General features: G+C 49.1%; 1 protein-coding gene across 8 annotated transcripts in view; it reads right to left on the bottom strand.

Annotated features, from left to right (window-relative positions):
* The window catches only part of EBF1 (EBF transcription factor 1), a 270,443-nt gene extending 261,694 nt beyond the window's left edge, over positions 1 to 8,749 (bottom strand). For 6 of the 8 annotated variants that reach the window (XM_050312000.1, XM_050312001.1, XM_050312002.1 and 3 more), the window contains exons 1-4: positions 7,867 to 8,749; positions 6,388 to 6,544; positions 6,011 to 6,074; positions 5,731 to 5,786 (exon numbers count right to left, since the gene is read on the bottom strand). In XM_050312000.1, the coding sequence (XP_050167957.1) occupies positions 5,731 to 5,786; positions 6,011 to 6,074; positions 6,388 to 6,544; positions 7,867 to 8,000 (411 nt within the window). In that variant the 5' untranslated portion in view covers positions 8,001 to 8,749. The remainder of the gene's footprint in view (positions 1 to 5,730; positions 5,787 to 6,010; positions 6,075 to 6,387; positions 6,545 to 7,866) is intronic. The other 2 variants (XM_050312004.1, XM_050312005.1) reach the window with 1 other exon arrangement.
* Positions 8,750 to 24,739: the final 15,990 nt, after the last annotated feature.

Below are 24,739 nucleotides of genomic sequence, written 5' to 3'. Positions count from 1 at the left end.
CACAAAATTCATCTTCCATTTTGCTAGCAGTTATTTACCCAAGTAACCTTCCTACAAGAAATCCCAGTGAGTAACAATCACTCATACACAAGTGGATTTCAAAATCAGGTCCCGAAAAATTGATGTCAAGAATATAAGACTTCCTCACTTCCACATTAACAAAAGTTAAATTAAATGCATAAAAAGTTAAATTAAATGCAATTCACTGCTTGCCAGTAAATAAAAATTCCTAAATTGAGCACATCGCAGTCAAGTGCGTCCAACGATTCTCCTAAACTTTTCAGCGACAGAGTACATTATAAAAAAAAAAAATAAATAAAAATTAAAGATGAAAGGAAGGAGAGTAATATAAAGGTCAAGACTACAGTTCTCGTTTAATCCACTTTTTCCCCAATAAAGACAGCAGGATAAAGCAATAAAAGAGTTGATTAATAATTTGGAAAAACATAGAGCCAGATTTTGTCCTTAACCATTCCTGAATAAATCCAGATTTATGCTGGTACAACTGAGGGCAGAATCGTCTCCTGGTGTCAGTTTGCCAGTCAAGCAATTCTGCTTTCGGAACTGGACGAGAAACAATCTTGAAGGAATGAGATCATGGTCATTATATTACTCAGTTATGTCATGGCCTTGATTTTAAAAGAGTAAGAGAAGGAGAGAAATCACCAACATGCATCTAAACCCACTTGCTTTCGAATTCCTCGGCTGCTTCACAAAACAAAGTATCTCCTTTACAAAAATAAAGGAGAAGGAAAAACTCATTAAAATTAGGGTCTTTTCCAAAACAGAACTAAAATGATTTGGAATGACATATATATGGCCATGCACACAGGGAGCAAATAAAACCCTGGCCCCACCGAATTCAATAGGCGCTGTGCAATTGACTTCAGATGGGCCAGAGTCTCACCCAGGGAGGATCAGGCTTGTACCCACTATATATCTGCACAGAAAATACTGTGAATTACATTTATTTGGCTTTGAATCCTTAACCCTTAGTTACCCGAGGTTTTACCCCTTCCCCCAGTGAAATTTCAACTCATCCCAGTGAGGTTTATCCCGGACAAGCAGCGGAGTGCTGGTCCCGGGGCAAGGACAGGGAGTTCTTGCTCTGTCTCTCAACGCACAATTCAGAAGTATCTAATTATTTTATCCAGTCTCTCTCTGCCTTTGATTCACAGCCTGCTTATCGACGTGTTCACATGAATTAAATAAATTTATCTCTCCTAATATGTTCATTTTTAATGGTTTTCAAACATTCACATGGAAACAGCTCTAGCGTAAATATCCCAGAACAAATGGCTGTATATTATACAGGAGGGAGCAGTTGGGCTGCCAGACTGGGAATGCACCAGGCCATCTGGCTCAGGCAGTCTCTCCAAAATCCTCAGCTTTGTTTTCACCCTCAGACTCCAAACAACACATTTTCCACTGTGATGAGTTTACATTTTCCCAAACACAGGTCCTGATCATGCATGCAAATTCCAAACTTCTCCATTCCTCTCTGTACAAGAAAATTAAAATCACCTGCGCTTCTGACATCTCACCAAAGGCACAAGAAAGCTGCTAAAATCTGGTGCAATGTAAACTTTCCCCGTCACAGGGGTTAGGTTTTGTTTTATGTTTGTGTGAAATTTCTCTGAGTCTGCTGAGCCTCCTCTGAACTTATTGATAACATTTTTTTTTCCCATGCATGTAGCTGCCAGAGAAGGGCCATGCCATGCACAGAATAGGAGCTGATCAAATATCTGCAGACATCAGAGAATGACAAAGAAGTCAACAGAAAATCCATTTGCATCCGGAGTTATAGTACTGGGGAAAAAAAAACCAAAATATAAACAGAGTTTAAGGGTTTTGACTCATGAGGACTCTCAGAAATAGACAATAGTAATCGAGCAAAACTTATGATTCTTAAGATGCCTGAGCTCTATTAGCATCCGTTATATCTTATGGATGAGAACAGCTGAAGGAAAAATGGGTGGGGAACAACTATTTCAGATTTATTTCCTCCATCTTTCCTAATAGTGAAATATCTCAACTTTATGAAAATAGAGTCAAAGAAATAGAAGGCATCTCTTCTCCATAAATATATTAAAATCCTTAGACTTGCCTAAAAACTCTGGTTTCATTAGAGCAGACATATTTCACGTTTTGCGGGCAATTTCAAAATGCATCATTGTTAGAGCCAGACCTACTGCGGGAGGAGCTGCCGCTTTACGGAAAGCAACAGCTATAAAGTTTGGGATCCTACAGGGTTTTGAACGCATTAGGAATGTGATCCTGACATAAAATGAGGTGCCAATATAACGTAAAAGAAAATTCAATTAAGCCAGTTTTGACAACTAATGTTGTTACCCAAACTGAAAAAAAGAACTTCCCCACCACATGAATGATTTGTGAGTAGTATTTACAATTTTTAAATGATGGGGGATGCGTTTTGGAAACTTAGCAAGACCGCTGAAAGCCAAGTAATTCCTGTCTCACCCAGCGCTTCTCTGGGGCCATCACCAAAGGCTGAGCGCGTCATCCCAAAAGCAACTCAAAATGATGCACTTTGAACCAATCCTGCCTGGGTTTCCCGTTTGGAAGTCCCACAGCCCACGTTCCCGAGGAGCGCACGTGCGGCCGAAGCTCATGTTTTGGGGTAGAGCCTGCACAGTTCATCCTACAGCCCAGAGCTGCCCTGGGATGCAGCAGCTCACAAGGAAACTCTTGGTTACTTCAGTAGCGCCACTCTCCAGCCCCGCTTCCCATCCTGCTCCCCAGCTGACAGAGAACACACACACATGCACCAGGACGTGTGGATCCCTCCGTTCCACCCATGACAGGACTCCTGCTCCGAGTTTCTTAGCTGGGCACAGCCACATGAACAAATCTCTGACTTAGATCAAGAACACTTAGGAGAAGAAACATCTACTCTTTATAACATACACAGCCCCCAGCACAGCCAAGCCCTGCCTACCTCCTGGTAGAATACATGCTGCTGATGGGACATTCACATTAAATCTCTGAGCAGCAATCCTATGTACAGAAATCTAGGTCTGATTTTCAGAATGGCTTTTATTTTATCTTACTTAACTTACTAATCTGCAACCATACAAAACCTTGCAATCTATAACTGTGAGACAAAGAGAATACACATAAATCTGATGTGTCCATATTTGAAAAAAAAATTATATAAAAAAAGCCACAGATACTTTCCTGTATGATCTGGGGAACCTAACTCATTCAAGCTTTGCCTCTCTGGGATTTTTAATTTGCCACCAGAAACCTCAGAGTAGCTGTAATTTTAGTCTGGGAATTCACAATTATCGAGTGTGTGAATGTGTGTGTGTGAGGACTGAGAAAATACTTGCCAGCTGAAACGTGTACGCTTCTGCAACAGTTTCATTTAAAAGTAATCATTTCATTATCCAATTTGTTCTGAGCATCGTGCATTAAAATACTACACCTTCAAGTAGACTGACAATATATATTTAACTTTCATTAAAAATTAAAGAATTTTCAGACAGTCTTTGCAATATTTAATTACAGTTTGATGATTTGAAAGTTACTGGAGAATCTTCTATATAATTCACTGTCATAAAATATAAATGATATATTCAACATTTGGGTGAGCTTCTGTCATGTGTTGTACTCCACTTCCTAATAAGCATTCAGTAACCGATGCAATCCCAAGCCTGCAATAATTTCACTTTTAAAAAGAAAGAATTAAAACAAAAGAAGGAGAATTTAGCATCCGGTCCCCAGGAAAATTCAGAGCGACACATGCCACAGTTTTGACGTGACAATGTCCTATTTTTCATAAGCAGTTACAGTCATGCCTAAAGAAATTGTATGCATGAAATTAATACGTAAGCAAACATGTTTGTGTCTAAAATAGGCTTTCGCTGCCTGTTTTCTAATCTAAGTTCAGAGAGCTTTTGTTCTTAAACTCCTACTTCTCAAACCCGCCGCACTTTCCCCAAAATCTGTAATTTGCACTAACTTTGTTTTTCTAAGACTTCCTGAAATCAGAGAGATTTTTTTTTCCCCTTCTTCTTCATTGTGAGTGTGCTTTAAAGCTACACGGTAGGTTTTACAAATAAACTGTATCTCGGGGATTTTTTTCCCCTTTCTCTCCAAAGACCCTCTGATGACTTGATAATAATGAGAGACCAAGAGGTCAAACAGTGCCTTAGGATGAACTCTTCATATGCAAGATGCCTTTGTTAAGAAAATTATTTTGAATCCATTGCTCTCCATGTGTCCAGGGCTCTGTTTTCAACGGGATTATGAGCAGAGACTTCTGCATTTCCGTAACGATAGGAAAGCTTTTTAAAGATGATATTTATTGATAGTCTCTCTCACACTGTCTACGCTGAAATACACAAGCTCCAAAAGGACTAAAAGGAGTTCACGGATCAGGAAGATTTTGTTGCTTTTAACAAAAACTAACCAATTTGTGCCTGAAAAACAAGGAATGACAGCAAACGCTTTCCAGGATTTTTTTTATGAAGAAGGGTATGTTGCTGCTGTTTTAATTCCTACAGGGAATGGGTTCTGTTTGGAAGTGTACAGTGTAACAGAGATAAGATGCATAGTGGATTGTCTAGCAAAACTCATCCAGGTTCCTTTTTTTTTTTTTTTTTTTTTTTCTGTTGAAAGACAGTCTTCAATAGCAGGAAAAGATGTTTTGGGATCATCAAAGAGAGTTTTGTAAAACAAACTCAGCCCTTAGAGCTTTATGTTTTTATGTTTTACTGTAGAAAAGAAATCCAAATATAAGCCAAGAGTTTTGTCTCTACAGACAACTCACAGGGACTGACTTTTCCTAAAAAAAACCCTCGATGTTTTTCTTAATAAAATTTAAGAATTTTCTTTAACAACTAAAATAGATTACGAGGGGAAGAAACATATTTTAAGGATGAAAAGGCTTAAAAGCGATCCCAAGTATTTGAAAGAAACAGATTCTATGAAGAAAATATTCTGAGAGGAGCAGAAGAAAAAGCCAGAGTAACAGTCAAAAAAAAAAAAAAAAAAAAGAGAGAGAGAGAAAGAATCGGTTTGTTCAGACAGTCCCTTTGTAACAAATACTGGTTTTAAACAGAAAAGTATTTTTTACAGGTAGGCACGCACGTTATTACTGTTTTGGAGACTAAAGTTCAAGCTTAAAATGAAGATTAATTCCACTGACAATCCCTGCTGTCCTCCCGAGTCCGACACCGAGCTCGCCGCTCCCCGGGCAACGATTCGGGGAACTATTCCGACATGCAAACGTGTCGCGATACAATCGCTCCTCCTTTAACCCACGGACCCGGCAGCAGCGCAAAGAAAGGACGGACGGACCGACAGAACCCCGCGCCGGGGCAGCGGCTTGTGCCAGCAGCGCTCGGGGGCTGGCGGAGGCCGGAGGTTAATTCTTATCAATTAAACGGCAAATCCAGCCCCGGCCCTGGCTGGGATGGCTGGAGGGTCTCCTGTATTTTTCGCCTCCCAGCCCGGCGGCAGGCAGGGGTCCCGCGGGGACCCTCCGCGCCGCCCCGCAGCCCCGACGCCGCAGAGCGGGGAGCGCGGCCGTGCCCGTGGGAGGCAGCGGCCCCTTCCCTTCCCTTCCCCGCCGGGGCAGAGCCGCTCCGCCGCGGGGGCGGGTTTCGGCTCCGCGGGCCGCCCCGCCGCGCTCCCGGGGGCCGCCCCGACGGCTGCCACCCCCCGCAGCACCCCCCTCCTCCGCGGGCGTTCCGCAGCACCCACCTGCTTGGTCATGGAGTCGATGAGTCGCACGTAGAAATCCTGCTCCGTCCTGATCCCTGAAACAAGGCAGAGGTGTGAGGAGCGGGGCAGCGAGCCTGGGCTCGCCCGAGGGCTCAGGCCCGCCGGGGCCGCCCGTGTCCCCGCAGAGCCCCGACACTGAGCGCGGGGGTGCGCGGAGCGGAGGGAGCCGGGGCAGCGGCTCCCCGGCCTCCGGGGGGCTCTGAAGCCGCGGAGGTGGCGGGGTGCGAAGGGTCTGACACCGGGGTCTCCCAACCCTTACCATTGCTGTAGAGCAGCTGCAGGCGGTAGTGGATACCGTTGTTGGTCTTTTCACTGTTGGCTTCCTGAAGTCAAAGGGAGCGCGGGAGGCCGGAGGGAAAGGGAAAAAGAGTATCAATTAAGTTTCTCCATCATTCGCGCACCGGGTGCCCCCGGTGCTAGACGGGGTAGCTTTCAGCCCTCTCTCCTGCCCCGGGCATAGCGAGGGATCAGGGGACATCCCCTCCCCGTCTGCCCTCCGGGACAGGGGAAGAGTGAGGCGCCCGGGAGGCGGCGGTGGCTCTCGGGACGAGCCGACGCCGCGGCCCCGTGGGAGAGGAGCAGGGAGGAGGGCCCGGGAGAGGCCGCCGAGCCCCCGCGGGGCACCAGGCTACTCACCTTCTCCTTCTCCACGAAGCCCACGAAGGCGGTGCGTTCGATCTCCACGGGCTGCCCCTGCCGGTCGTACAGAGCCAGGACGAAGTGGAAAAAGTTGGACTTCCTCAGGTTGGAAGGCGGCTGTTTCTCGAAGTGAGCCCGGGCCAGACCCACTCCGCTGGGACCAGAAACATGCGGGTTAGCGGCAGCCCCGACGACGCGGCCTCACGTTCCCCGAGCAGACTCCCGGGCCCGTTCCTTCCCCCACCGGGACCCGGCTGGTCCCTCCCCGGGACTGAGCATCCCCCCCCTCCCCCGAGTCGCCCCGGAGCTTTTCCCTCCGGGCGTGGGGAAAGGCTCAAGCTCCGAATCCCGGGAGCCCCGACCCCATCCCGCCCTGCGGCGAGCCCGAGGCCCCCAGCAGCCCCCCCGGCCCCGGTACCCACCAGCCCTCCCCAGGGGCCGTGCCCGCCCGCGGCCGGCCCTGCATGGCGGCGGAGCCGCGCTCAGCGCCGCCGGTGCGTTGCCCCGCGGAGCAGCATCGGTCCTGCCACTTCTCAAACTCGGCTCGGAGCTGTCACCCCAGCGCCCATGTGCCTTATCTTGCAGCCTCAGTCCTGCGAGCCTTTCCTCCCGCGCCGGAGCGGTGGGTAAACACCGAGCCCAGGAGACAACTTGAAATATTTCAGGGTTGTCCCTGCAGAAACTTTCCCTTCCTTAGAGGGCTCCAAAGGGAGGGGTGCGGGGCGAGGTGGGAGACACAGGGAGATGTCAACATTAAACTCATGCCGGCTGATGCCGGGCTCAGGCTGCGAACCCGGCATCAGGGTTTGGTTCGTGCCATTTTTTTTTTTTTCGCGGGGAAGAGGATGGGAAGAAGGAGAAATAAGAGAGAAAGCGAGGCTGGGTGCAGCTTCGCCAAAACCACCTCCTATTTGGAGTGACTTCTTTTTAAAAAATCCGAGATAAGTGACAGTGGTTTTACTAAGGGGATTCAAAATAAATTTATCCTGGAGAAAGCTTTGCAAACTCCCTGCTTATCGGAGGAAAAGAAGAGGAGCTTCTGATTGTGACGAGGATAGGAAAGCGAGGTAGAGAAATATATTTTGGATACATCCGTGCACAACTCGCTGCTTATCGGGGGACGAAAGTGTCATTTGGAGATCTCAAGACTAAATCAGCAGCAAACATAGTTTTGAAAACTCCTTCCTCCTAGCAAACACAAGGGGCCGGAGAGATGAAACCCACCTATCCGTACCTAGCGAAACTCGCTGCTTCCTTTATTATTGTTATCATTATTTAATAAAAAGTCATTCCTGCGGGACAATAGGGATAAATATTTAACTGGCGACATCTACGCGAAACTCACTGCTAGTAGCAGAGCTCCAGGGCAGGGTTTTTGTTGGCGCGGGGGGGGAGAAGGCGCTGCCCGAGGGGAGCAGAGCTGCGGGCGGGGAGCGCCCCGGGGCGCGGAGCGGAGCGGGCGCGGAGCCTGCCTACCTCTGAGCGGCCGTGCTGGCGTCCAGGACGCCGGCTCCCTGCATCCACGTCCGCACCGCGTTCATCCCCGCGCCGAGGGGCTCTTCCTTCATGCTGCTCCCACTCCGCTGGATGCTTTCCTGAATCCCAAACATGAATCAGAAACAACAGCGCAAATCTTCCTTCTTTACTCGAAATTTTAAAAAGTGATAAAATCACCAGGCGGACTGTTATATGTGGGTTTTTTCTTTTCTCCTTTTTCTCTCTCTGCTGCTGATCTCTGGAATCAAAGCAAGTCGGAGAAAGCAATCACAGGCACGGACATTAAAAAAAAAAAATCCAGAGGCAATCAGAGCCCGGTTTTGTTGCTGCTGTTTGCTGCGTGTGCAGTTTGTTTGGGTGCTTGGAGGGGCTAGCGGGGTGCTGGGGGCTGGTTGCAGCGCTCACAAGCCGGAGGAGTACTTGAAGTCCCTTTTGTATGAAGACACCCCTCGGATGGCAGCAGGAAAAAAAATCTCAGATGGCAGTTTAAGAAACAATAGGACGAACGGGAGCTGCGGCAGGCTCTGCTACATCAAGTGTCATTTTCCAGTGACAAGAGAGGCAAGTCCCCCCCCCCCTTTCTCCCCTCTCTCTTTTCTTTCTTTCTTTTCTCCCTCTTTCTTCTCTCCTCTCCCAGCCGAAGCGCTCTCCGCTCCTCTCCTCTCTCCTCCCTCCTCCAGCCGCGCAGGAAGCGAGTTGCCAGAGCCGGGCGCACGCCGGGAAAGGGAGCGAGAGGGGCGCACCCGCGGCGGCGGCGGCGGCGCGGACGGACGGCCGGAGGGAGACCCTGGGGCTCCCCGTGCCCCCTCCCTCTCCCGCAGCGCCGGGCGGACTCGCCGTCTCTCCCTATGGGAGCCACTTTGACTGTCCCCGCCGCCGAACACGAGCCCCGCAGCCCCGGCGGGCGGGGGGCGGGGCCGCGCCGGACACGCCCCCTCATTTGCATCGCGTCACCGCCCCGCCCCCGCCGCGTCGCCGCCAATGGGCGCCCGCGAGTGGCAGCGGCGGGGGCGGGGCCGCGCCCCCTCATTAGCATAGCCCCGCCCAGCCAGGCCGGCCGGCCCGGGGGGAAGTTGGCCCGGACCCCCCCGGGGCGGGGGGACCGACACGGGCACGGCCGCGCCTTTGTTCGGCGGCGGCGCTGCCCGGGGATCACCGCGGGGGGACACGGAGGGGCAGCCCCGCTCCCCGCACCGACCCCCGAGCGCCCGCGGCTGGCCCTGGCCGGGAGGGCGCCGCGCTCCTCGCCCCCGCGCAGCCCCACCGCCCGCGCAGCCCGAACGCAGCACCGCGAAGTGCGCGGGTGGTCGAGCCGTCCCCGCTCCCCGGGGGATCGCCCGCCAGCGCCAGGCTGCCGACCCCGACTGCCCCAAGCTGAGGATGCCCTGCGCCCGCCGGCCCCTGCCCCGCCGGCCGCGCCCGCTCTGCCCGAGCCCGGGGAGGAGAGGCCGCCCCTCGCAGCGGGGTTATCCCTGCTGGAAACACTCATGGGGTAAACTTCCCCGCCGCAAAACCACGCTGGACCCTCGCAGCTCTTCCCGGTTCCTGCTCCGCTCCCGGAACCGCTGCGCTGCTCTGCGGCACAAGCACTCGATTTCCGAACAGGACGGTTCGCGGAGAAAGTTCCTTCTTTTTGATTTTTTTTTTTTTCCTAGGAAGTCCGATTTTTGTTTTCCTAGGGAAAACAAGAATAATAATAATAAAACCAATTCCCACCGTCGCTAGGGAAGAGCCGGGCTGGCTGCGCGGTGGCGGAGCGGGCGCGGTCCCGCAGCTCTCCGCGGGCTCCCCGACCTGCCGCCCGCCGCTCTCCCCGCATCACCCTCCAGCCTTTCCCCGCGCAACTCGTTCGCGTGAGCCCGGGGTCTGGCCCCTGTCAAGAGCTCTCGCCGCGGACGGGAGCTCGCTGTGCCGGCTGAGTGGGTTATGCCTCCCCAAACACTGCCGTGCCCATCTTTGCCCGTATAATGAAACAAAACTCCGTGCATCCCGGCAAGGCGGGCGACTCGCTCTCTCCAGGGCGATGTCACACCGCGGAGGCTTGAGGGGGATCCCCCGGCCCGTTTTGGGGAGGGTAAGCTCTGAAATGTTAGCGTTATCTCTGAATTGCTCCCGTGTCCCTCTATCCCCCCACTCCCTGCTCCGAGGTGCGGGAGATGCTGCCCCGGGAGCGGCGGGCGGCTCCTGCCCGCTCCTTCCAGGGGCCGCAGAGCTCCGTGAAGGGCAGCGGAGCCCTGCGGGCTGCATTGCCCTGCCCGAAGCCCAGCACAGGGCCCGGAGAATAGCCAGCTTCGGTGCGACACGCTCTGAGCACCGCTATACAGCTCCAGAGGCACCCTAAGGCAGTCCTGTAACTGTATAGGACCCTGTCCCAGCCACCTGTACATCACTTGGGGTGATACAGCCGCCTGAGCCTACAGCTAAGCCTCGGGCAGAGAGCTCTTCCTCCAAATCAGGCACAGAGCCCGCTGCCAGCACCTCGCTGGCACCGAGAAACTGCGGCCGATCTTTGGCTTTAGGAGAGTCCACACACAAAACATCCCCATCCCAAGCTTGCTGCGTTCCCACACAGGAACTGTCACTGACAGCAAGTTTTCACATTCCCCGAAGATGATATTTGAATCTTCTCATAGTGCTACTGTGTCATCTCTCAGGGATATGTGGAAGAACACGGCCACACGGCCACACATGAATATTTACACCATAGGTATTGCATAGGAGCAGTTTGGCTCCTGCAGTGCTCCGGCTTATTGGTCTTTCTCCGGCTGCTGCTGTATCAGTTGTATCGTATCCAGCCTAAATGCCTCCATGGTGAGATACATTTTGCAATTAAAAGCTATTTGCACCTGCACTGATTACTCCTTTCCCAGGGCAGGGATCTGCCCAGGGAGGAATAATGCATTTGAATCAATATACCGAGCAGTTGGCAGATTTTGCCCTTCAAATCTGTTCAGGGGATCAGGGGACCGTTTTCCTGCATTTTCCTGGATGCTGAAAGGAACAGCATCCCAGCAGCAGTCTGAGGGCACCTCCACCGGGCAGGGACAGCCAGCCACGACACTAAGAGTGACAAGTTATCCACTGCTTTCCTCCTTGTAGAAGACTCTGTGCCCAACACACAAGAAGGTCTGGGAGGCTCCAGCTGAAGGCCAGGGGACATGTCCCACCTGGGGCTTATGAGTATTCTCAAAGCCAGTAACTAATTGCTACAAGGACGAAAGAGTTAAACACTGGCTCGACCCCCACTGGAGGAGTGTGAAAGAAAAGCAGAGGGAAACAGGGAGGGGGTGAGAAAGTCAGGACTTTGTAAAAAAAAAAAAAAAAAAAAAAAAAGAGAGAGAGACAAAACTAAAATATAGTAAAATTTAAAAAAAGAGCTCGCGCCAGGCAAGGAGACTTCTGTGATCCATCCACCCTTCAGAGGACAACCCATATATATTGGGGGTTTGACTTTAAAGAATTCCCAGTTGGTTTTAGCACTCACTTTCTGTCCCCCTGCCTGGGTCTGCTCTCTGGACAACCACGGTCTGACTGCAGCAGCACACAGACCACTGTCACACTGGTTATGAGGCCGGAGCATATTCTTGTGGAAAGCTGAGTCTGTCCTTCCCTCAGCACAGCAAATGGAGCTGGAGGACACTCCTCAGCCTGCCACGGGGGAGTCCTCAGTGGACTGGCTGGGACTCGGTATTTAACTGTTTTGCTGCAGAAGGAAACTCGGGGATGTTGCAGCGAGGTTTCCCTGCAAGCCCAAGTTAAGTGCTCTCAACATTCAAGGCAGAATAAAACACACACAGACTTGCAGGCTGCGATTTGCTCCCAGGGGTGAGTAAAGGCTCCGCTCCCAAAGCGAGCGAGAGCCGCACGGCTGAGCCGTGGATTTTACCCAGCAACACAAAGCCATGAGCTGTGACTTTGCAGCACGGGCAAGAGCTGTTTACAGACAGGACTTGGACATGGTCACAGTTTCCCTGGTCATCGCAGATAGCAAGGGATGGGGCAATGCTGAGATCCAAATACCAGTCAAAGGGAACAGAGGAGGAAAAGGCTGGCCCCGCTTGCTTGTCCTACGTAGGAGAAAACAGGGCTCCCCAGGAACAACTGTGAGGCCTTTGAACAAGGAGGCCATGGGAGGCCTCACTCCAGAAGACAAACACAAACCCTACGAAGCTGGAGACAGAAAGCCCAGAGCACAGGAGTCTCTCCTGCATAGGGAAAGGCCTCTCCCCTGCCCTGACGCCATTTCCAAGTGGGCCCAAGGCCCCTCTTGCCTCTGACCTGGAGTTTATCCAGGACAACTCCCTCCTGCTGCCTCCAGTCCCTGTGCTCCCAGCACTAGAGGGACAGTCAGCACTTGCTTCCGTCTGCCCAGACTCCAAAGGAGGGAAGAAGTAGTTGGAAGTGAGAATTTCTGAGAGAAAAGCCTTCTGCTCCCTCCTCCCTGACCTTTGCAGCTGGATGAGGTTCCCCCAAAGGGACCATGCTCCTTCCTGCCCTTCTTGGGAGAAGGCAGATGAACAACAGACTCGTGCTGATGGGGGGAAAGGGAAAAGCAGCCTCCCTTCTCAAGGTGGGATCAAAAGCAGAGCACTAGGGTCCTGAGCATGTACCTGGACTTTTCCGAGCATTTGGGAACAGTTCACTTGTACCCTCCACAGCAAAAATGCTTTCCATAAGTATTTTCCTTATGGCCAACAGGCTCCTGTTTTGATACAAAGACTTTCCATCCACAGATAAACCCAGTGTCTGTGCTGGGAGGTGATGATGGTGCTGTTCAGCTTCTTGGGGTGTTTTATTCCTCCTACCTCACTTGCCCCTGTGGACAAGGGAGAGAAAAAGCTTTGGAGGACTGGGATATGATGCTCTGCCTATCCTGTTCAGGAGGAAGGAGCCTGGATGCCTCTGGACCAGATGCTGTCATGTGATGGTGGCAGCACCCCACTTTTACCCCAGATGCCACGACGAAGCAGCAGCAGGCAACCTGGATGGAAAGGTTCATCCAGCAGCTTTCCTCCTCTTGCCTTCCTTGAGGGACTGGGGATTCCCAGGTTGCTCCCAGGCTAGGATGGGGTGTTGGGGCTCTTCCCCCAGGTCAGAAGCAGCGCGGTGCTGAGGGGACCTTCAAGAGTCGGGGGAGAAGGGGGAACCCACCTCGGGGTGCCTAGAGGTGGAGGAGTGCAGGACTCTGGGGCAGGGGGGTTGTCAGACAGCAGCAAAAGCCCGGCAGAGCAAACCCTCTCCCAGGGACTCGTCAGAAGGAGAGCGGGAGGATTACGATGCCCCCAAGCTCAACATCCCCCGCCCCCCATTATTACCCGGGGCAGCAGCAGCCCCCCATGGCAACTCCCCGGGAGCGCGGATGGGGGGGAACGGCGAGCAGAGCTGCGGACTCCCCGTCGGGGCGAGCCCTGCGCGGGGCCGCGGGAGGGGGTTCAGGGGAGGGAAGCCCATCCCGGCTGCGGCTCCGCGGAGGGTCATGCGGGGCGGTCCCCGCGGAGCCCCCGCGGCCCAGCCCGGACCCCCGGGGGCGGTGCCGGGGCCGCGCCGCGTGCCCACGGCTCCTCCTGGCGGCCACGCGGGGAATCGCGCCCGGCGGCACCGCGGGCACGGCCGGGCCCGGGGGCCCGTCCCGGCAGCCCAGCCCATGGAAGAGTTTTGAACTAAAAGAGGGGAGGTTAGGTTCGGTGACAGGAGGAAATTCTTTACTCGGAGGGGTGCAAGGCACTGGGACAGGTTACCTAGAGAAGCTGTGGATGCCCAATCCCTGGAAGTGTTCTAGGCCAGGCTGGATGGGGGCCCTGGGCAATCTGATCCAGTGGATGGCATCCTGCCCGTGGCAGGGGGTTGGAACAAGATGATCTTCAAGGTTGCTTCCAATCCAAACCATTCTGTGATTCTATGATACGCTGGTAGAAATGGCATATTCTATAGACAACTGCAGATTTTTGATCTCTACAGTATTCACACAAGCTTGCAATACCAGTTTATGCTGGCAGGCACTGGACAGATCATGCTTATTTTATCACAAAAACCTTGCTATGATTTTTACACTGTCAGTTCAGGAAAGCATGTAAACATGTAATCAACTGCTGTTGGCTTCAGAGAGATGTAAGAGCATGTCTGCAATTGAAGAGCAAAGGGAAAAACCCAGAGGTGTGCACTCCCTCCCTCTGAGAGGATGAGTTTAAGCATATTACATGGAATGGATTTAAACATCCACTAAAGTTGCCACACACTTTGCTGAATCAAGACTGAATATTATCAGAAGTATTTACATGACTCTGGAAGCTGTATCTCCTTTTAAACATGTACATAAACTGTGAGGATTTTGCTTCTTGAGATTTCAGCTTAAAGGTGCACAAGCTCTTTTGAAGGATGCCCTCCAAAATCTCAGGCTATTCCATCAAATCGGGGAATTCAGTCCTTGTTGGATTGTAAGCATTAATTTTTCTATATCTAGGGCCAGATTGCTCAGGATTTGGCTGTTCTTTTTGTGCTGACCATTTTGAAACCTATTTTCTCTGGCATTCATGTTAACATCAGAAGGTCTTACAATTTCAGAAGCAGAACTAAGTTCATCTGGCTCAGAATTTTGTCTGGAGCCACAGGCATACCTTTGACCAGTGAGATTTTACCAGAACACAGCACAGAAGGGCTTTTGTTGCAATGAAGTTTAAGATACAAAGAGATACTCACGTTTATATGTACTTTCCAGAGCTTTGGACAACTTGGACTTCAAGTCCCAGCTTTGTGTGATCCAGATCAGGGGATTTCTTTGTTTTCATCTTTGTGTAGGATCTATGTGACTCGAGGCAGACCAAAGACATCCACCTGTTCTTCTCATGTCCCTTCTCAGGACCTTTTGGTAAAAAATACATGAGAAAGTAAGAAAAGTTCTGGTAAAAAGATACCCGGACAGTGCTGGTTACATGGGAAGGAAGGGAATTCATTAGGAATTCTGTGTTATTTCATGTTAGTTATAAAGTTTGTACCTGTTTTAAAGTCTGCATTTTAGCAGAGCTAAAGTTTGCATAAACACTCTTACACATGGACATTTCTTAGAAGTTGCTGTTCACTAAGCAGCACTTGTTGGGGGAGTGAGAGATCATAGTCCTGAGTGAAGCTCAGCTCGTGCTGAATTGCACAGGAAAGGGGCAGCCTGACTGAGCAGGCATCTGTGTGCACGTGTGTTTGTTCCATATGCACACACATTCATTATGGATGACATACAAATGCTGCTCCTGCTTCCTGAGCAGACTGTTATGGTAAGGCTCACATCCCACTGATCTCACTGCAGGGCTTAGGAAGCATTCAGAAGCCTCCAAAAACGCATTACAAACGATGTATGGAGAAATAACTTCCTCCAGCACTGAAACAGAGTCATTGTCATGGTGTGATGAAGGAACTGTTAAACAGACACAGCAGCAACACTGGAGCTGGAGTCTGGCCAGGGTATTTCAAGCAACTTGTAAAAAGTTCACTGATTCTTTAATGACTCCACCTGGTCAGAGCAGGACCTCTGGTTTATGTGCCTTCCAGAAGATATGCTGCAGGAGAAGTGTGTCTTAGATGATATGAATCAAAGCGGTTCCTCTAACATCATGTTGGTCTGGAATAGCTGTTGACCTGATGGAGTGTTAATGGGAACATTTATTTGTTTCTTTATCACTACAAAGATGTCATATATACTTACCCTGCTGCTGCCACTGTTCCCAAAGGGCTGTCAGCACCAGAGCCATTATAACATGACTGCCGGAGGTAATTCCCCACACACACACACATTTCTTCAAATGATTCTGTAAAGAGAGAGAGAACTAGGGTACAAAAACTGCTGGTAAAAGAACAGTGAAGTGTGATGTGGGCCAGAGAAGATTCCCTAAATGTCTGCCAGTCTCTGCTTTTATTGCTTATGGAGAGAAACACACGCACAGCCCAGACCTGTCTTGGCAATGGGGTGTGTGCACTGTGCCTGGCATGCTGAGGATGGGATTTGTCACTGGAACTCTCCAACCCTCTCTGCATTCATGGACCAAGAGGGTGGCATTTGTGTGGCAGCTGCCCTGTGTGGAGGGGCTGCATTCAGGTGACAAACCCCACTGTTGTATTTCTTCATATTTCTTGTGCGAGAGCACAAAGACTTTCACACGGAGTGTTTCGGTAACACGGCCATCAGCAAATAAAAATTAGGCAGAAACCCAATGCCTTTACCTGTGGAAAAAAAAAATAATCCCCTCGCATTTCATTTGTGTCATGCAATGACTTGACAGTTTAAGGAAATTGCTAATGGGACCTTTTACTGCGGGGTCACTAGTTCAAACCTGGCTCTGTCGGTAATGACCAAGAGTATCTGATGAATGTTTGATGACGTGAGATTAAAATATGGGTCTCAATCCATTTATCAGTAGAAAAACCCTTCAACAGCTCGAGCCCCTTAAAGCTAATCCCAATAGAAAAGCCAGCAAGGCTGGAGCATGAACAAGCCCTCCGGAGCCCCCCAGTAGATCAAGGTCAGGATAGGGGCATGCAGATGGAAAAGCTTACAGCAGTGAGGGCTGGGCAGCACCTTTCAGTGCATAAACAAACCTACTGGTTAATGCACTAAAATACTCCCGGAACAGCACGGAACGAGAGAGCCAGATCCGGTATTGTTCTCACAGGGACAATGATCCTGGCCTAGGGGGGAAGATGCAAACATTAGGAAATCCACGATCAAGGACTAGTTGACACTAGCGCCAAAACTCAGGGATTCACAATTTTCCAGGCTGAAAAGTTCTGTTTGAATTTCTCGATACTATAAATTACCATAAAGTTGGAACTCAAATATCAAAGTGAGAGGCAAGGAGTTGGTAAATGGCCCTTTAAAATGCCCTGGTTTTTTTTTGCTTTTCTGAGATCAACAGGAAAAGAAGTTATTGCCAGATTCATTACTTACCAAGTTGTCCCTTGCTCTCAAAAAGTGTAAAGCATCACTGGCAGAATTTGGCAGCTGCTGACAGGCAAAGACCGAGGGCTGATGTCTGAGCAAGAAACAGCCCAACCTGCCTCCAGCGGGGCCCAGGTGCACACGCTGGATGTGTCTGTAACATACGTGTGAGGCCCAGCCCGGCCCCACTTCCAGAACCTGCTCTGCACCCTCCTGAAGTGGCTCTGTGCTTCTCCTTCAGAACTCAGCCCAGAGACCCAGGAAAACTGGGGGACCGAGAAAGCTGGGGGGTGTCTGCTACGGCACCACCCAGGACTCCACGCTGCTTGCTTCCAAAATAAAGTGATGGGAAAGACTTGCATCCCTTGTAAACTCACCAAGTGCTTGCAGAGCATTTCTCAGCCGTTTAGAGGGAAATTAAAAAAGCGTGAGGGCCATCTGGTGGGAGCAGGGAGGGGGTTCCACTCTACCTCATTGTTCTCCGCAGTTTTGCTACGGGCTAAATCCAGCTGCAGAGACCACTGGCCGGATGCTGAGAAATTGGGGAATGTTGGAGGGGCCGTGCTGGCATCATTTACCTCGGTAACACGCCTGGCACCTCAAAAGTTCCTTTTTAAGGTAATTACATCCATGCTGGCTATGTCACCGCCAAAGCAAAACAAACTTCTGGCAAGTGTAACCAGCTGTAGGGGCCGGGGAGGGGTGCGCAGGTACCTGCAAAAACACGTGAGCGCTGCCTGCAGCACAAACACCTCCCAGGGATGGGGAGTCTGGGGCCGCGGGCAGGGAGAGGCTCCTCCACACCATTTACGGGATCAGAGCAGGAGGTTTTTTCTGCCCAGTGACTCACTGAAATCAGCAGCATTTACCTGACCACTGGAAATCCTGAGGGGCTGGGACTCAGCTCGCCTCTGCCCCCATTCCGGCAGGTACGGTGTGGACTGAGTGGGGGTGCTGGAGCTACAGAACCCTGGCGGGTGTGTTTCTCTTTGTCACAGAACATGCGGACTGGGGGTTGTTAAGCCCTGCAAGGTGCACTCACACAGATCCCATGCCACCAGTTCCCAGACACAGCTTCAGAACAAATCAGAACCCAGATTTAAAAAGGCTCTTGTGACCCTCCAACTACATCACTTTACTTCATCAATCCCCAAGGCTTTGTAGTAGCAACTATAGAAAATAATAGTCTAACTTTAGTATTTTCACCCAGCTATATAACATTTTCTATATAAGACACTTCCTGTGCACCTTTACACTTTCTGGGATTTGATCCATATTGATCTGCATGGGCTCCTTCCAGGATCTTTTAAGGCTGCAGAAATTACGATTTCCACACTAGTTACAAAATAATTACCCATAATAATTTAATAATGAGCTTTCTCTTTAAATTATTAACATAGGTAGCCAAGAAAATTGTCAATTTTAACAAGTTTAAATTCAAATGATAAATGCCAAGTCGGTGTTAAATGAGACCAGCAAATTAGCAATTAAAATATTTATGCAAGAAGGCAAAAGATATTGTATTCAAGGAGCTGCAGAGCAGCCTCCCATCGGAGCATGTGACAGTGGCCTGTGTTTGCATATCCCAGCTAAAAAACCCTCTGCAAAAGGGTGAGGGAAAAATATCTGATCCCATAACTGAAGCTGGACAATGTTGAGTGGGGTCTAGTGGGATTTCTCCAGAATCCAAGCAATTCTCAGAATACCCTTGGGTTATATAGAGCAGAAATCCTGATCCAAATGAAATTATTTCTATGATACAAATTGTTATCTGTGGGAAGCTCCAAATGAAGGAATTGCCTTCATGGCCCCTCAGAGCTTTGTCACTTAAGAGCAGAGTCAACTGTGCTGTGCTTTTTAAGACGGGGGAAAAAAACGTCTTTCAAGCTGAAACAAAAATACCAGCGTCAGAGCAGATTTCTAAACGTAAATCTCATTTTTCTAGCAAACTCAACAGCGCATCAGCACCACAGAACGCAGCTCCACCCGTGACTTCGGTGGTGAATTCAAACCTGGATTTTTTTTTTACTATTATCATTATTGTTATTTTTTTTTTTTTGCCCTGTGAAACTCCCGGGTACTATTTCAGTTGTCCAAACCCGCTGCCGGGAGCTGCCGGTGCCGCCGCCGATCCCGCACTGCCCCGCCGTGGCTCCTGCCGGCACCGGCCCCGCCGCTCCCCGCCTTCCACCCACCTCTTCCTCCCCGCTCCAGCCTCGTCATCCTGGTCATCTCTGTCACGGAAGAGAAGAACAAACGCTCTGGAAAGCGATCCCGGGCTCCTGGGAAGCCGAGAGTCCCGCTGCACAGGGCGCAACATCATCCCGATGTTTATGCAAACATCTTTAGGACCGGTGTGAGGGTTGGATCCTCGGGAGCACTCGGGAGTTTCTGCCCAGAGGAAAGTTTAATCCCACAGTCACAAAATGAGGAGCATGAAACCACCGCAGCCATTGCTGCTTGGTCCCCTCCAAAGCACAGCACAAATGGATACTTGTGTCCAAAACCAGAGGGAACAATTCCACACCCGTCAGTGCACAGGCAGACCCAGCTCCTAAAACCTTGTATTGTAAGATTTATATTTTCTGCTGAGAACAAGACTGAGAAGATTATGGGGGTTTGAGCAGTTTGAGTCTAGGGGAAGATGTGCCTGCCCATGGCAGGGGGTTGAACTAGGTGGTCTTTAAGGTCTCTCCCAACACAAATCATTCCATGATTCTGCGCTTACAGCAGCTGACCAGCACATTATCCCAGACCTAACACCTGTCTTCAGGGTTCTGCCTGGGGAAAAAAAAAAAAAAGAGGTCCTGGAAGACACCAGAGTTGTCTTAAATGCAACTGTAACTGGTGAGAAATACCCGAAAAGGTCCAGTTTCAGTGAAAATGCCTCCAACAGCTTCAGTGAACCCTCTCTGCCATGTGTTACAGCTGGACATGGGGACAGGCACAGATCAAAGCCCCCCCAGCTGCACCCACGGAGCTCAAAAAGGAGCTGCCATATTCACTTACATCTTCTGCAGTGCTTAAAAATCAGTATTTAAGCACATCAAAGCATAAAGAAGAATTCTAGTAATATCTAACAGTTGGGTTTGAGGTTCTCCCATGAACTGTTTCCTCCCACCTGTGCCAATGGAGATCATTACCAGCCTTTTTTCCAGCAAGGTGACCAGATCAGCTGTACCCCAAACTCAGCAAAACGCATGCAAAGATTTTTATCTTGAAAACAAGATGTATTTTAGCAGGTTAAAATTTTTTTATTTTTCTTCACTTATCAACACACACTTTCTAACACAGAGGGCCTTTGAGAAATTAATTTCCATCTGAAAACAAACAAGGGCTGAAACAGTTTACAAAGGAACCCATCTTTCAAGGACATTTCCTTTTAAATTGCACAATGTGGCTCTTAGCAAGGAAAATAAATAAAACTTAATCCCTCTGCATTCCAGCTGGCATTTTTTCCCCAAGCTAGAAGCGAACAATCAATTTAAAGAAAACTCAGACTATGGTCAATTAAGGAACTGTATATCATTTCAGTTATAAATACCAGATATCTATTCAATTGATTATTTTGATCCAATTAAGCCGGTTTTACATTTTAAATTCTTAAGAATTGAATCATTTATCCATGTCACAGTTCTGGGCCTTTCACATCTGTTGCTGCGAAATTCTGCAGATCGTCTGCTCTTTGGCCATGGTGTAAGTCAAGAGTGTTTCAGCTACCAGATTTATTTAAGGATGTGGATTGTAAGCCTCCAGGAAATAGCAATTTGTGTCTAATTACTTGTAACACAAAGAAATATTTATTATTTTTATTTTTTTTATCTGGGTGTTGTTAGGCATATAAATTGGTTTTAATTGTATTTTCTCTTTAACCAGGATGGTCACCTTTAGGTTTGTGTGTGTGCCAGGTCTCTGAGCACTGTTTAATAAGCTGCTGGCACCCAGCTCCTGCTTCTTCCCTTCCCAACCCCCCTTTCCCTCCTGACTCCATCATCTTCATCCTGGTCATCTCTGTCACTGAAAAGGAGAAGACAGAACTCTCTGGAGAGCAACCTATGGACTTTTTGGAAAGTTGTAGAGAGTTCACCAAGTTTAGCAAGCAACATTTTTCTCTAAAAGTGTTGGTTTTCAAGGGAATAACCAGTGCCTTTGAGCCACAGAATACATTTGCTGAGTGGTTTATCAACTGAATCATAACTTCTTTCATGAAAAGAGATGGAATTTCCCTGGCCAGAGTCTCCAGCTGGCACTCAGCATTCCCAGGCATGGCTGAACTGCACCAAGAAGTCACCACACCTCTAGCCTGGGACTCCAACAGGATGCCAGAAAGTGAAATAGCCATAGTTAAAAAGAAACAGGCATAGTCAAAAAGAAAACTGGTATCTTCAGGGTGTGGGGCTGTGAATTGTGATCCTTAATGTGATTGCACACGCATATCACAAAAACAGGGACCAGTCAATTGTTAAATTCAGTATTGTAACACTAAGAAAAATTGAGTTTAAAGTTGCATTTACTGACAACTTTATGCAAGAAAAGCCAAGGAGATTAGTAGGGAAATGTATTTGTCAATTCTTTCCCACAAATGGTTTGTGGGGCAACATTACAGGCAAGACTTAGAATGAGCAATCCTGACTGGACAGACTTGGCTAATACACAACAGCTCCAGGCACTGCAGAGACTGAAAAGCTGAAAAATTAAAGGACTCTTCGTGCAAACTCAACATGTGGGAGGGAAAATAGAGCACCAATCTCCCTGGTTGTCTCCACCGCCCTCCTCGGAGCAGCGTAAACTGCAGTGGTCCATGGATTGTTCCTACCCAGTGATCACCACGCCATCCTGCTGGCTCCAAACCATGCAGGCTTCCTGCCCTTCGCTATCCTGACCCAAACAAAATCCACTAACACCAGATTCACTTCCATTTGGCTACTTTCATTCTGAGTGCCACCCAGCAACCTAACAGGCTGCAAACAGACAGTTCTCCCCAAGCGTGGGGTGTTTTTCTAGGCACCAATATCAACATTCTTGTATTTGTATCTTATTTGCCAAGGATAATTTGAATTTTGAACCAACTGAGTTCAAAATCCTTGCCTGTCCTGGCTAGGAAAAATGTACAGGTTTGTTCTGAAACATTCAGATGGTTTAAGACCAAATTTTTGCCTATATTAGAAAACTACTGAGGTAGCTTATAAATTGAGTTTAATCAGGAAAAAGGGAACTCCGAATGAAGAGATTTTCCCATGCTGGAAAACCTTGTGCATTTCAAGAACTCTTGGCCTTGGCACATAATTAAGTGTTTCACTAGGAACAAGGAAGGAAATAGATTCCTCTCTTGCAAAACTTCCAAAACCCAAAGGAGCTGAGAGCAACCATGGCTTTCGTATCAAAACTCCTCACCACAGACTTGTTTGCTCATGGTGCCATCTCACCTTGTGTAAATGCATTTCCCCGAGCCCAGAGCAATGGGCTCTGTGAATCAGCAGTGCTGGGATACCCAATAGGACTGACTAGACACACCACCACACTGTGTGATCAGCGCCTTATTTCCAACAAAAAACCGACCAGCCATAAAATTCCCAACTGTTCCCATTATATCACCTAGCTGGAAGCATCTTTTTGAGTCCAAATGTTCATCAATCACACCACCATCATGAGTCCACATGAAAATGATTTCCAGCCTCAGCCTACAGTTACACCCTGATCGTAAACACTCAAAAAGCATTTTTTTCCTATTTACTCATGCACAGCTGCAGAGAAAAAGAAAAGCAACTCAAAGCAGCATCCAAGAGGGAGTTCTGCACCAGACAGAGCTCAGAGGTCAGGAGTGTTCACCCACATGCTTTACAGAGCACCAAAGCAGACGGTTCATTTCACTCCTTACCTCCCTGCTCCCCCAGAGCAGCCTTTCCCTTTTTTTTCCTGTCCCTCCTTATTTCCTCTGCAAGTTCTAAGTTGGCCTCAGTTCTGGCAGTTCTCACTTCATCCCTGAACTTCCTGACCTGCCAGATATGGCCTGCTTGGCTTATCAGTATTTATTTCCCACCCCCATTCCTCACAGGCATATTTTTAAGTTTCTTCCAGAGCTAGCTGTCCCCAGCTAGCTACCTAGTTTTCAGAATATGGTATTCTGCCAGCATTTTTGAGCTGTTGAAAACCAAAAATGAAGCAAACCCAAAACCACACACATCACCTCCCTTGAACTTTCTAGTCCAGCAGATTTTACTGACAAGTTCGCTCTGCCTCGTGCATCCTGCAGCAGTGGACACACTACACCTCACTCTGCTCTTGAAACTCTGTAAATGTGTCAGCATCTAATGAAGGGAGCTTCCATCCTTGAAGAAAAGCCCTGATCCTATGAACTCTGCAAGCCCCTCTCCCTCTTCAAAATACCATTTTTTCATTGAAATCAGTGCATCAGAGGTGTTTTCATCCCATCACGCCCCTCTGGCCAGGATGTAGGACTCGGAGATTGGCTGAGCCACCACATCGTGGAGCACCTTCTCCAGCGCAGAACAGTTGCTTTTGGTTCACTCCACTGGGAATACTGCAGTGTCATTTCTCCTAAAAGACAGCACCTACCTTCCTGGTCTGTCAGGCTCCTTTCCAGTGCCATATCCATGTTTCCCACCTGCAGTCTTGGCAGACAGTGTGGTTGTTGAACCTACCGTGGGCCTGTTGATTCCTAACGAGCAGCCTCCAGACTGTTGCTGTAACTCACAGTCCCTTCCTATAGCTTTTGCATTACCAGTTAGCTATGAATAACTTAGGTTATAAATTAAAAGGTTAATGGCCAGAAGATCAGCCAGGCTGAGAAACAGCTTCTTGGCATAAGCACTGAAGGTAAACCTCGGTGTTACTTTTTCAGCACCACTTCCTGTATTTATGAAAACAACGATGTCACAGTGTGGGACAGGAATGAGCTGGGGTTGATGACCCTGTGACTCCTTTCTGCCCTACAGACCTCATGTGATACCACAGGTGAGCACAAGTTCCTCTCCCTTCCCTGTGTTCACCCCAACATCTGTGCAGCAGACACGACCCTCCAACCTCCCTTCCACAAGGCTGACCGAGCCTGGCTGTTCTCACCTCTTCCCAGTAACTTGGGGCAACACCTGCTCCCTACCACGGAAGTGAGGAGATCTTACACAAAGGAAAAGTTTCCCATCACTCGTGTCACATGCTTCTGGGGTTATTTTTTCACATCCAGGGACGGCAAGCAGAGTTTAGTAGAGTATCCCTCATAAACATACTCTGTGAATTCAGGGAAAGTCTTTGTTCCACCATACTAAGGAGCATCCCATAACAGCGGTGCCCAGAAAATCCTCATTTCCTGCCTCCACAGATTTTTAAGTGTGGTTAGAATGGAAACAGCCTAAATTATGTAGATTGAAAGCTTGGACACATACAAAACATCTCCCTGAGAAAGATTCAATTCCACAGAAATGCAGGCATGGAAAAGCAGGACCCAGACCACAGACTGAAAGGAGTGAAAAGATGAGTTCATGAAAAGTATTCTCAAGAGTTTTCTTTCTCCCTCCCCAAACACACCAAGCTGTTAATAAAGGCTTTGAAATGATCAATGATCAATTTACACAGTAAATCCAAATTTCTGATTAATATGTAAGGAAAAAAAAAGTGGAACTGATATTCCCATCCTGTCAGGTGAGAAGGAAACAGGTTTGGGGTTTGTTTGGGGCTAAGCAGCAGCAGGCACAGCCTCCAGGAGCAAACGTGCCTTCGTTGGCCAAGATCTCCTGGCAAGAACCAGGGGAGGCCAGGAGTTACCACCAGGACACACAGCACTGAAATGGAAAAGGGGGAGAACACAGGCATAGGGAGTTTCACTGATCTCCAAGGGGAACAAAGGGCTACTACTGCAAAATCAACCTCTCAACTCACAGAATTTCAGTGCAAGAATCACATAACCAGGTG

Source organism: Myiozetetes cayanensis, unplaced genomic scaffold, assembly GCF_022539395.1.
Source record: "Myiozetetes cayanensis isolate MyiCay16 unplaced genomic scaffold, myiCay2020 scf17, whole genome shotgun sequence".
NCBI classification, from domain to species: Eukaryota; Metazoa; Chordata; class Aves; order Passeriformes; family Tyrannidae; genus Myiozetetes; species Myiozetetes cayanensis.
The sequence above is the reverse complement of the archived record's forward strand: the minus strand, read 5'-3'. Positions and strand labels throughout refer to the sequence as shown.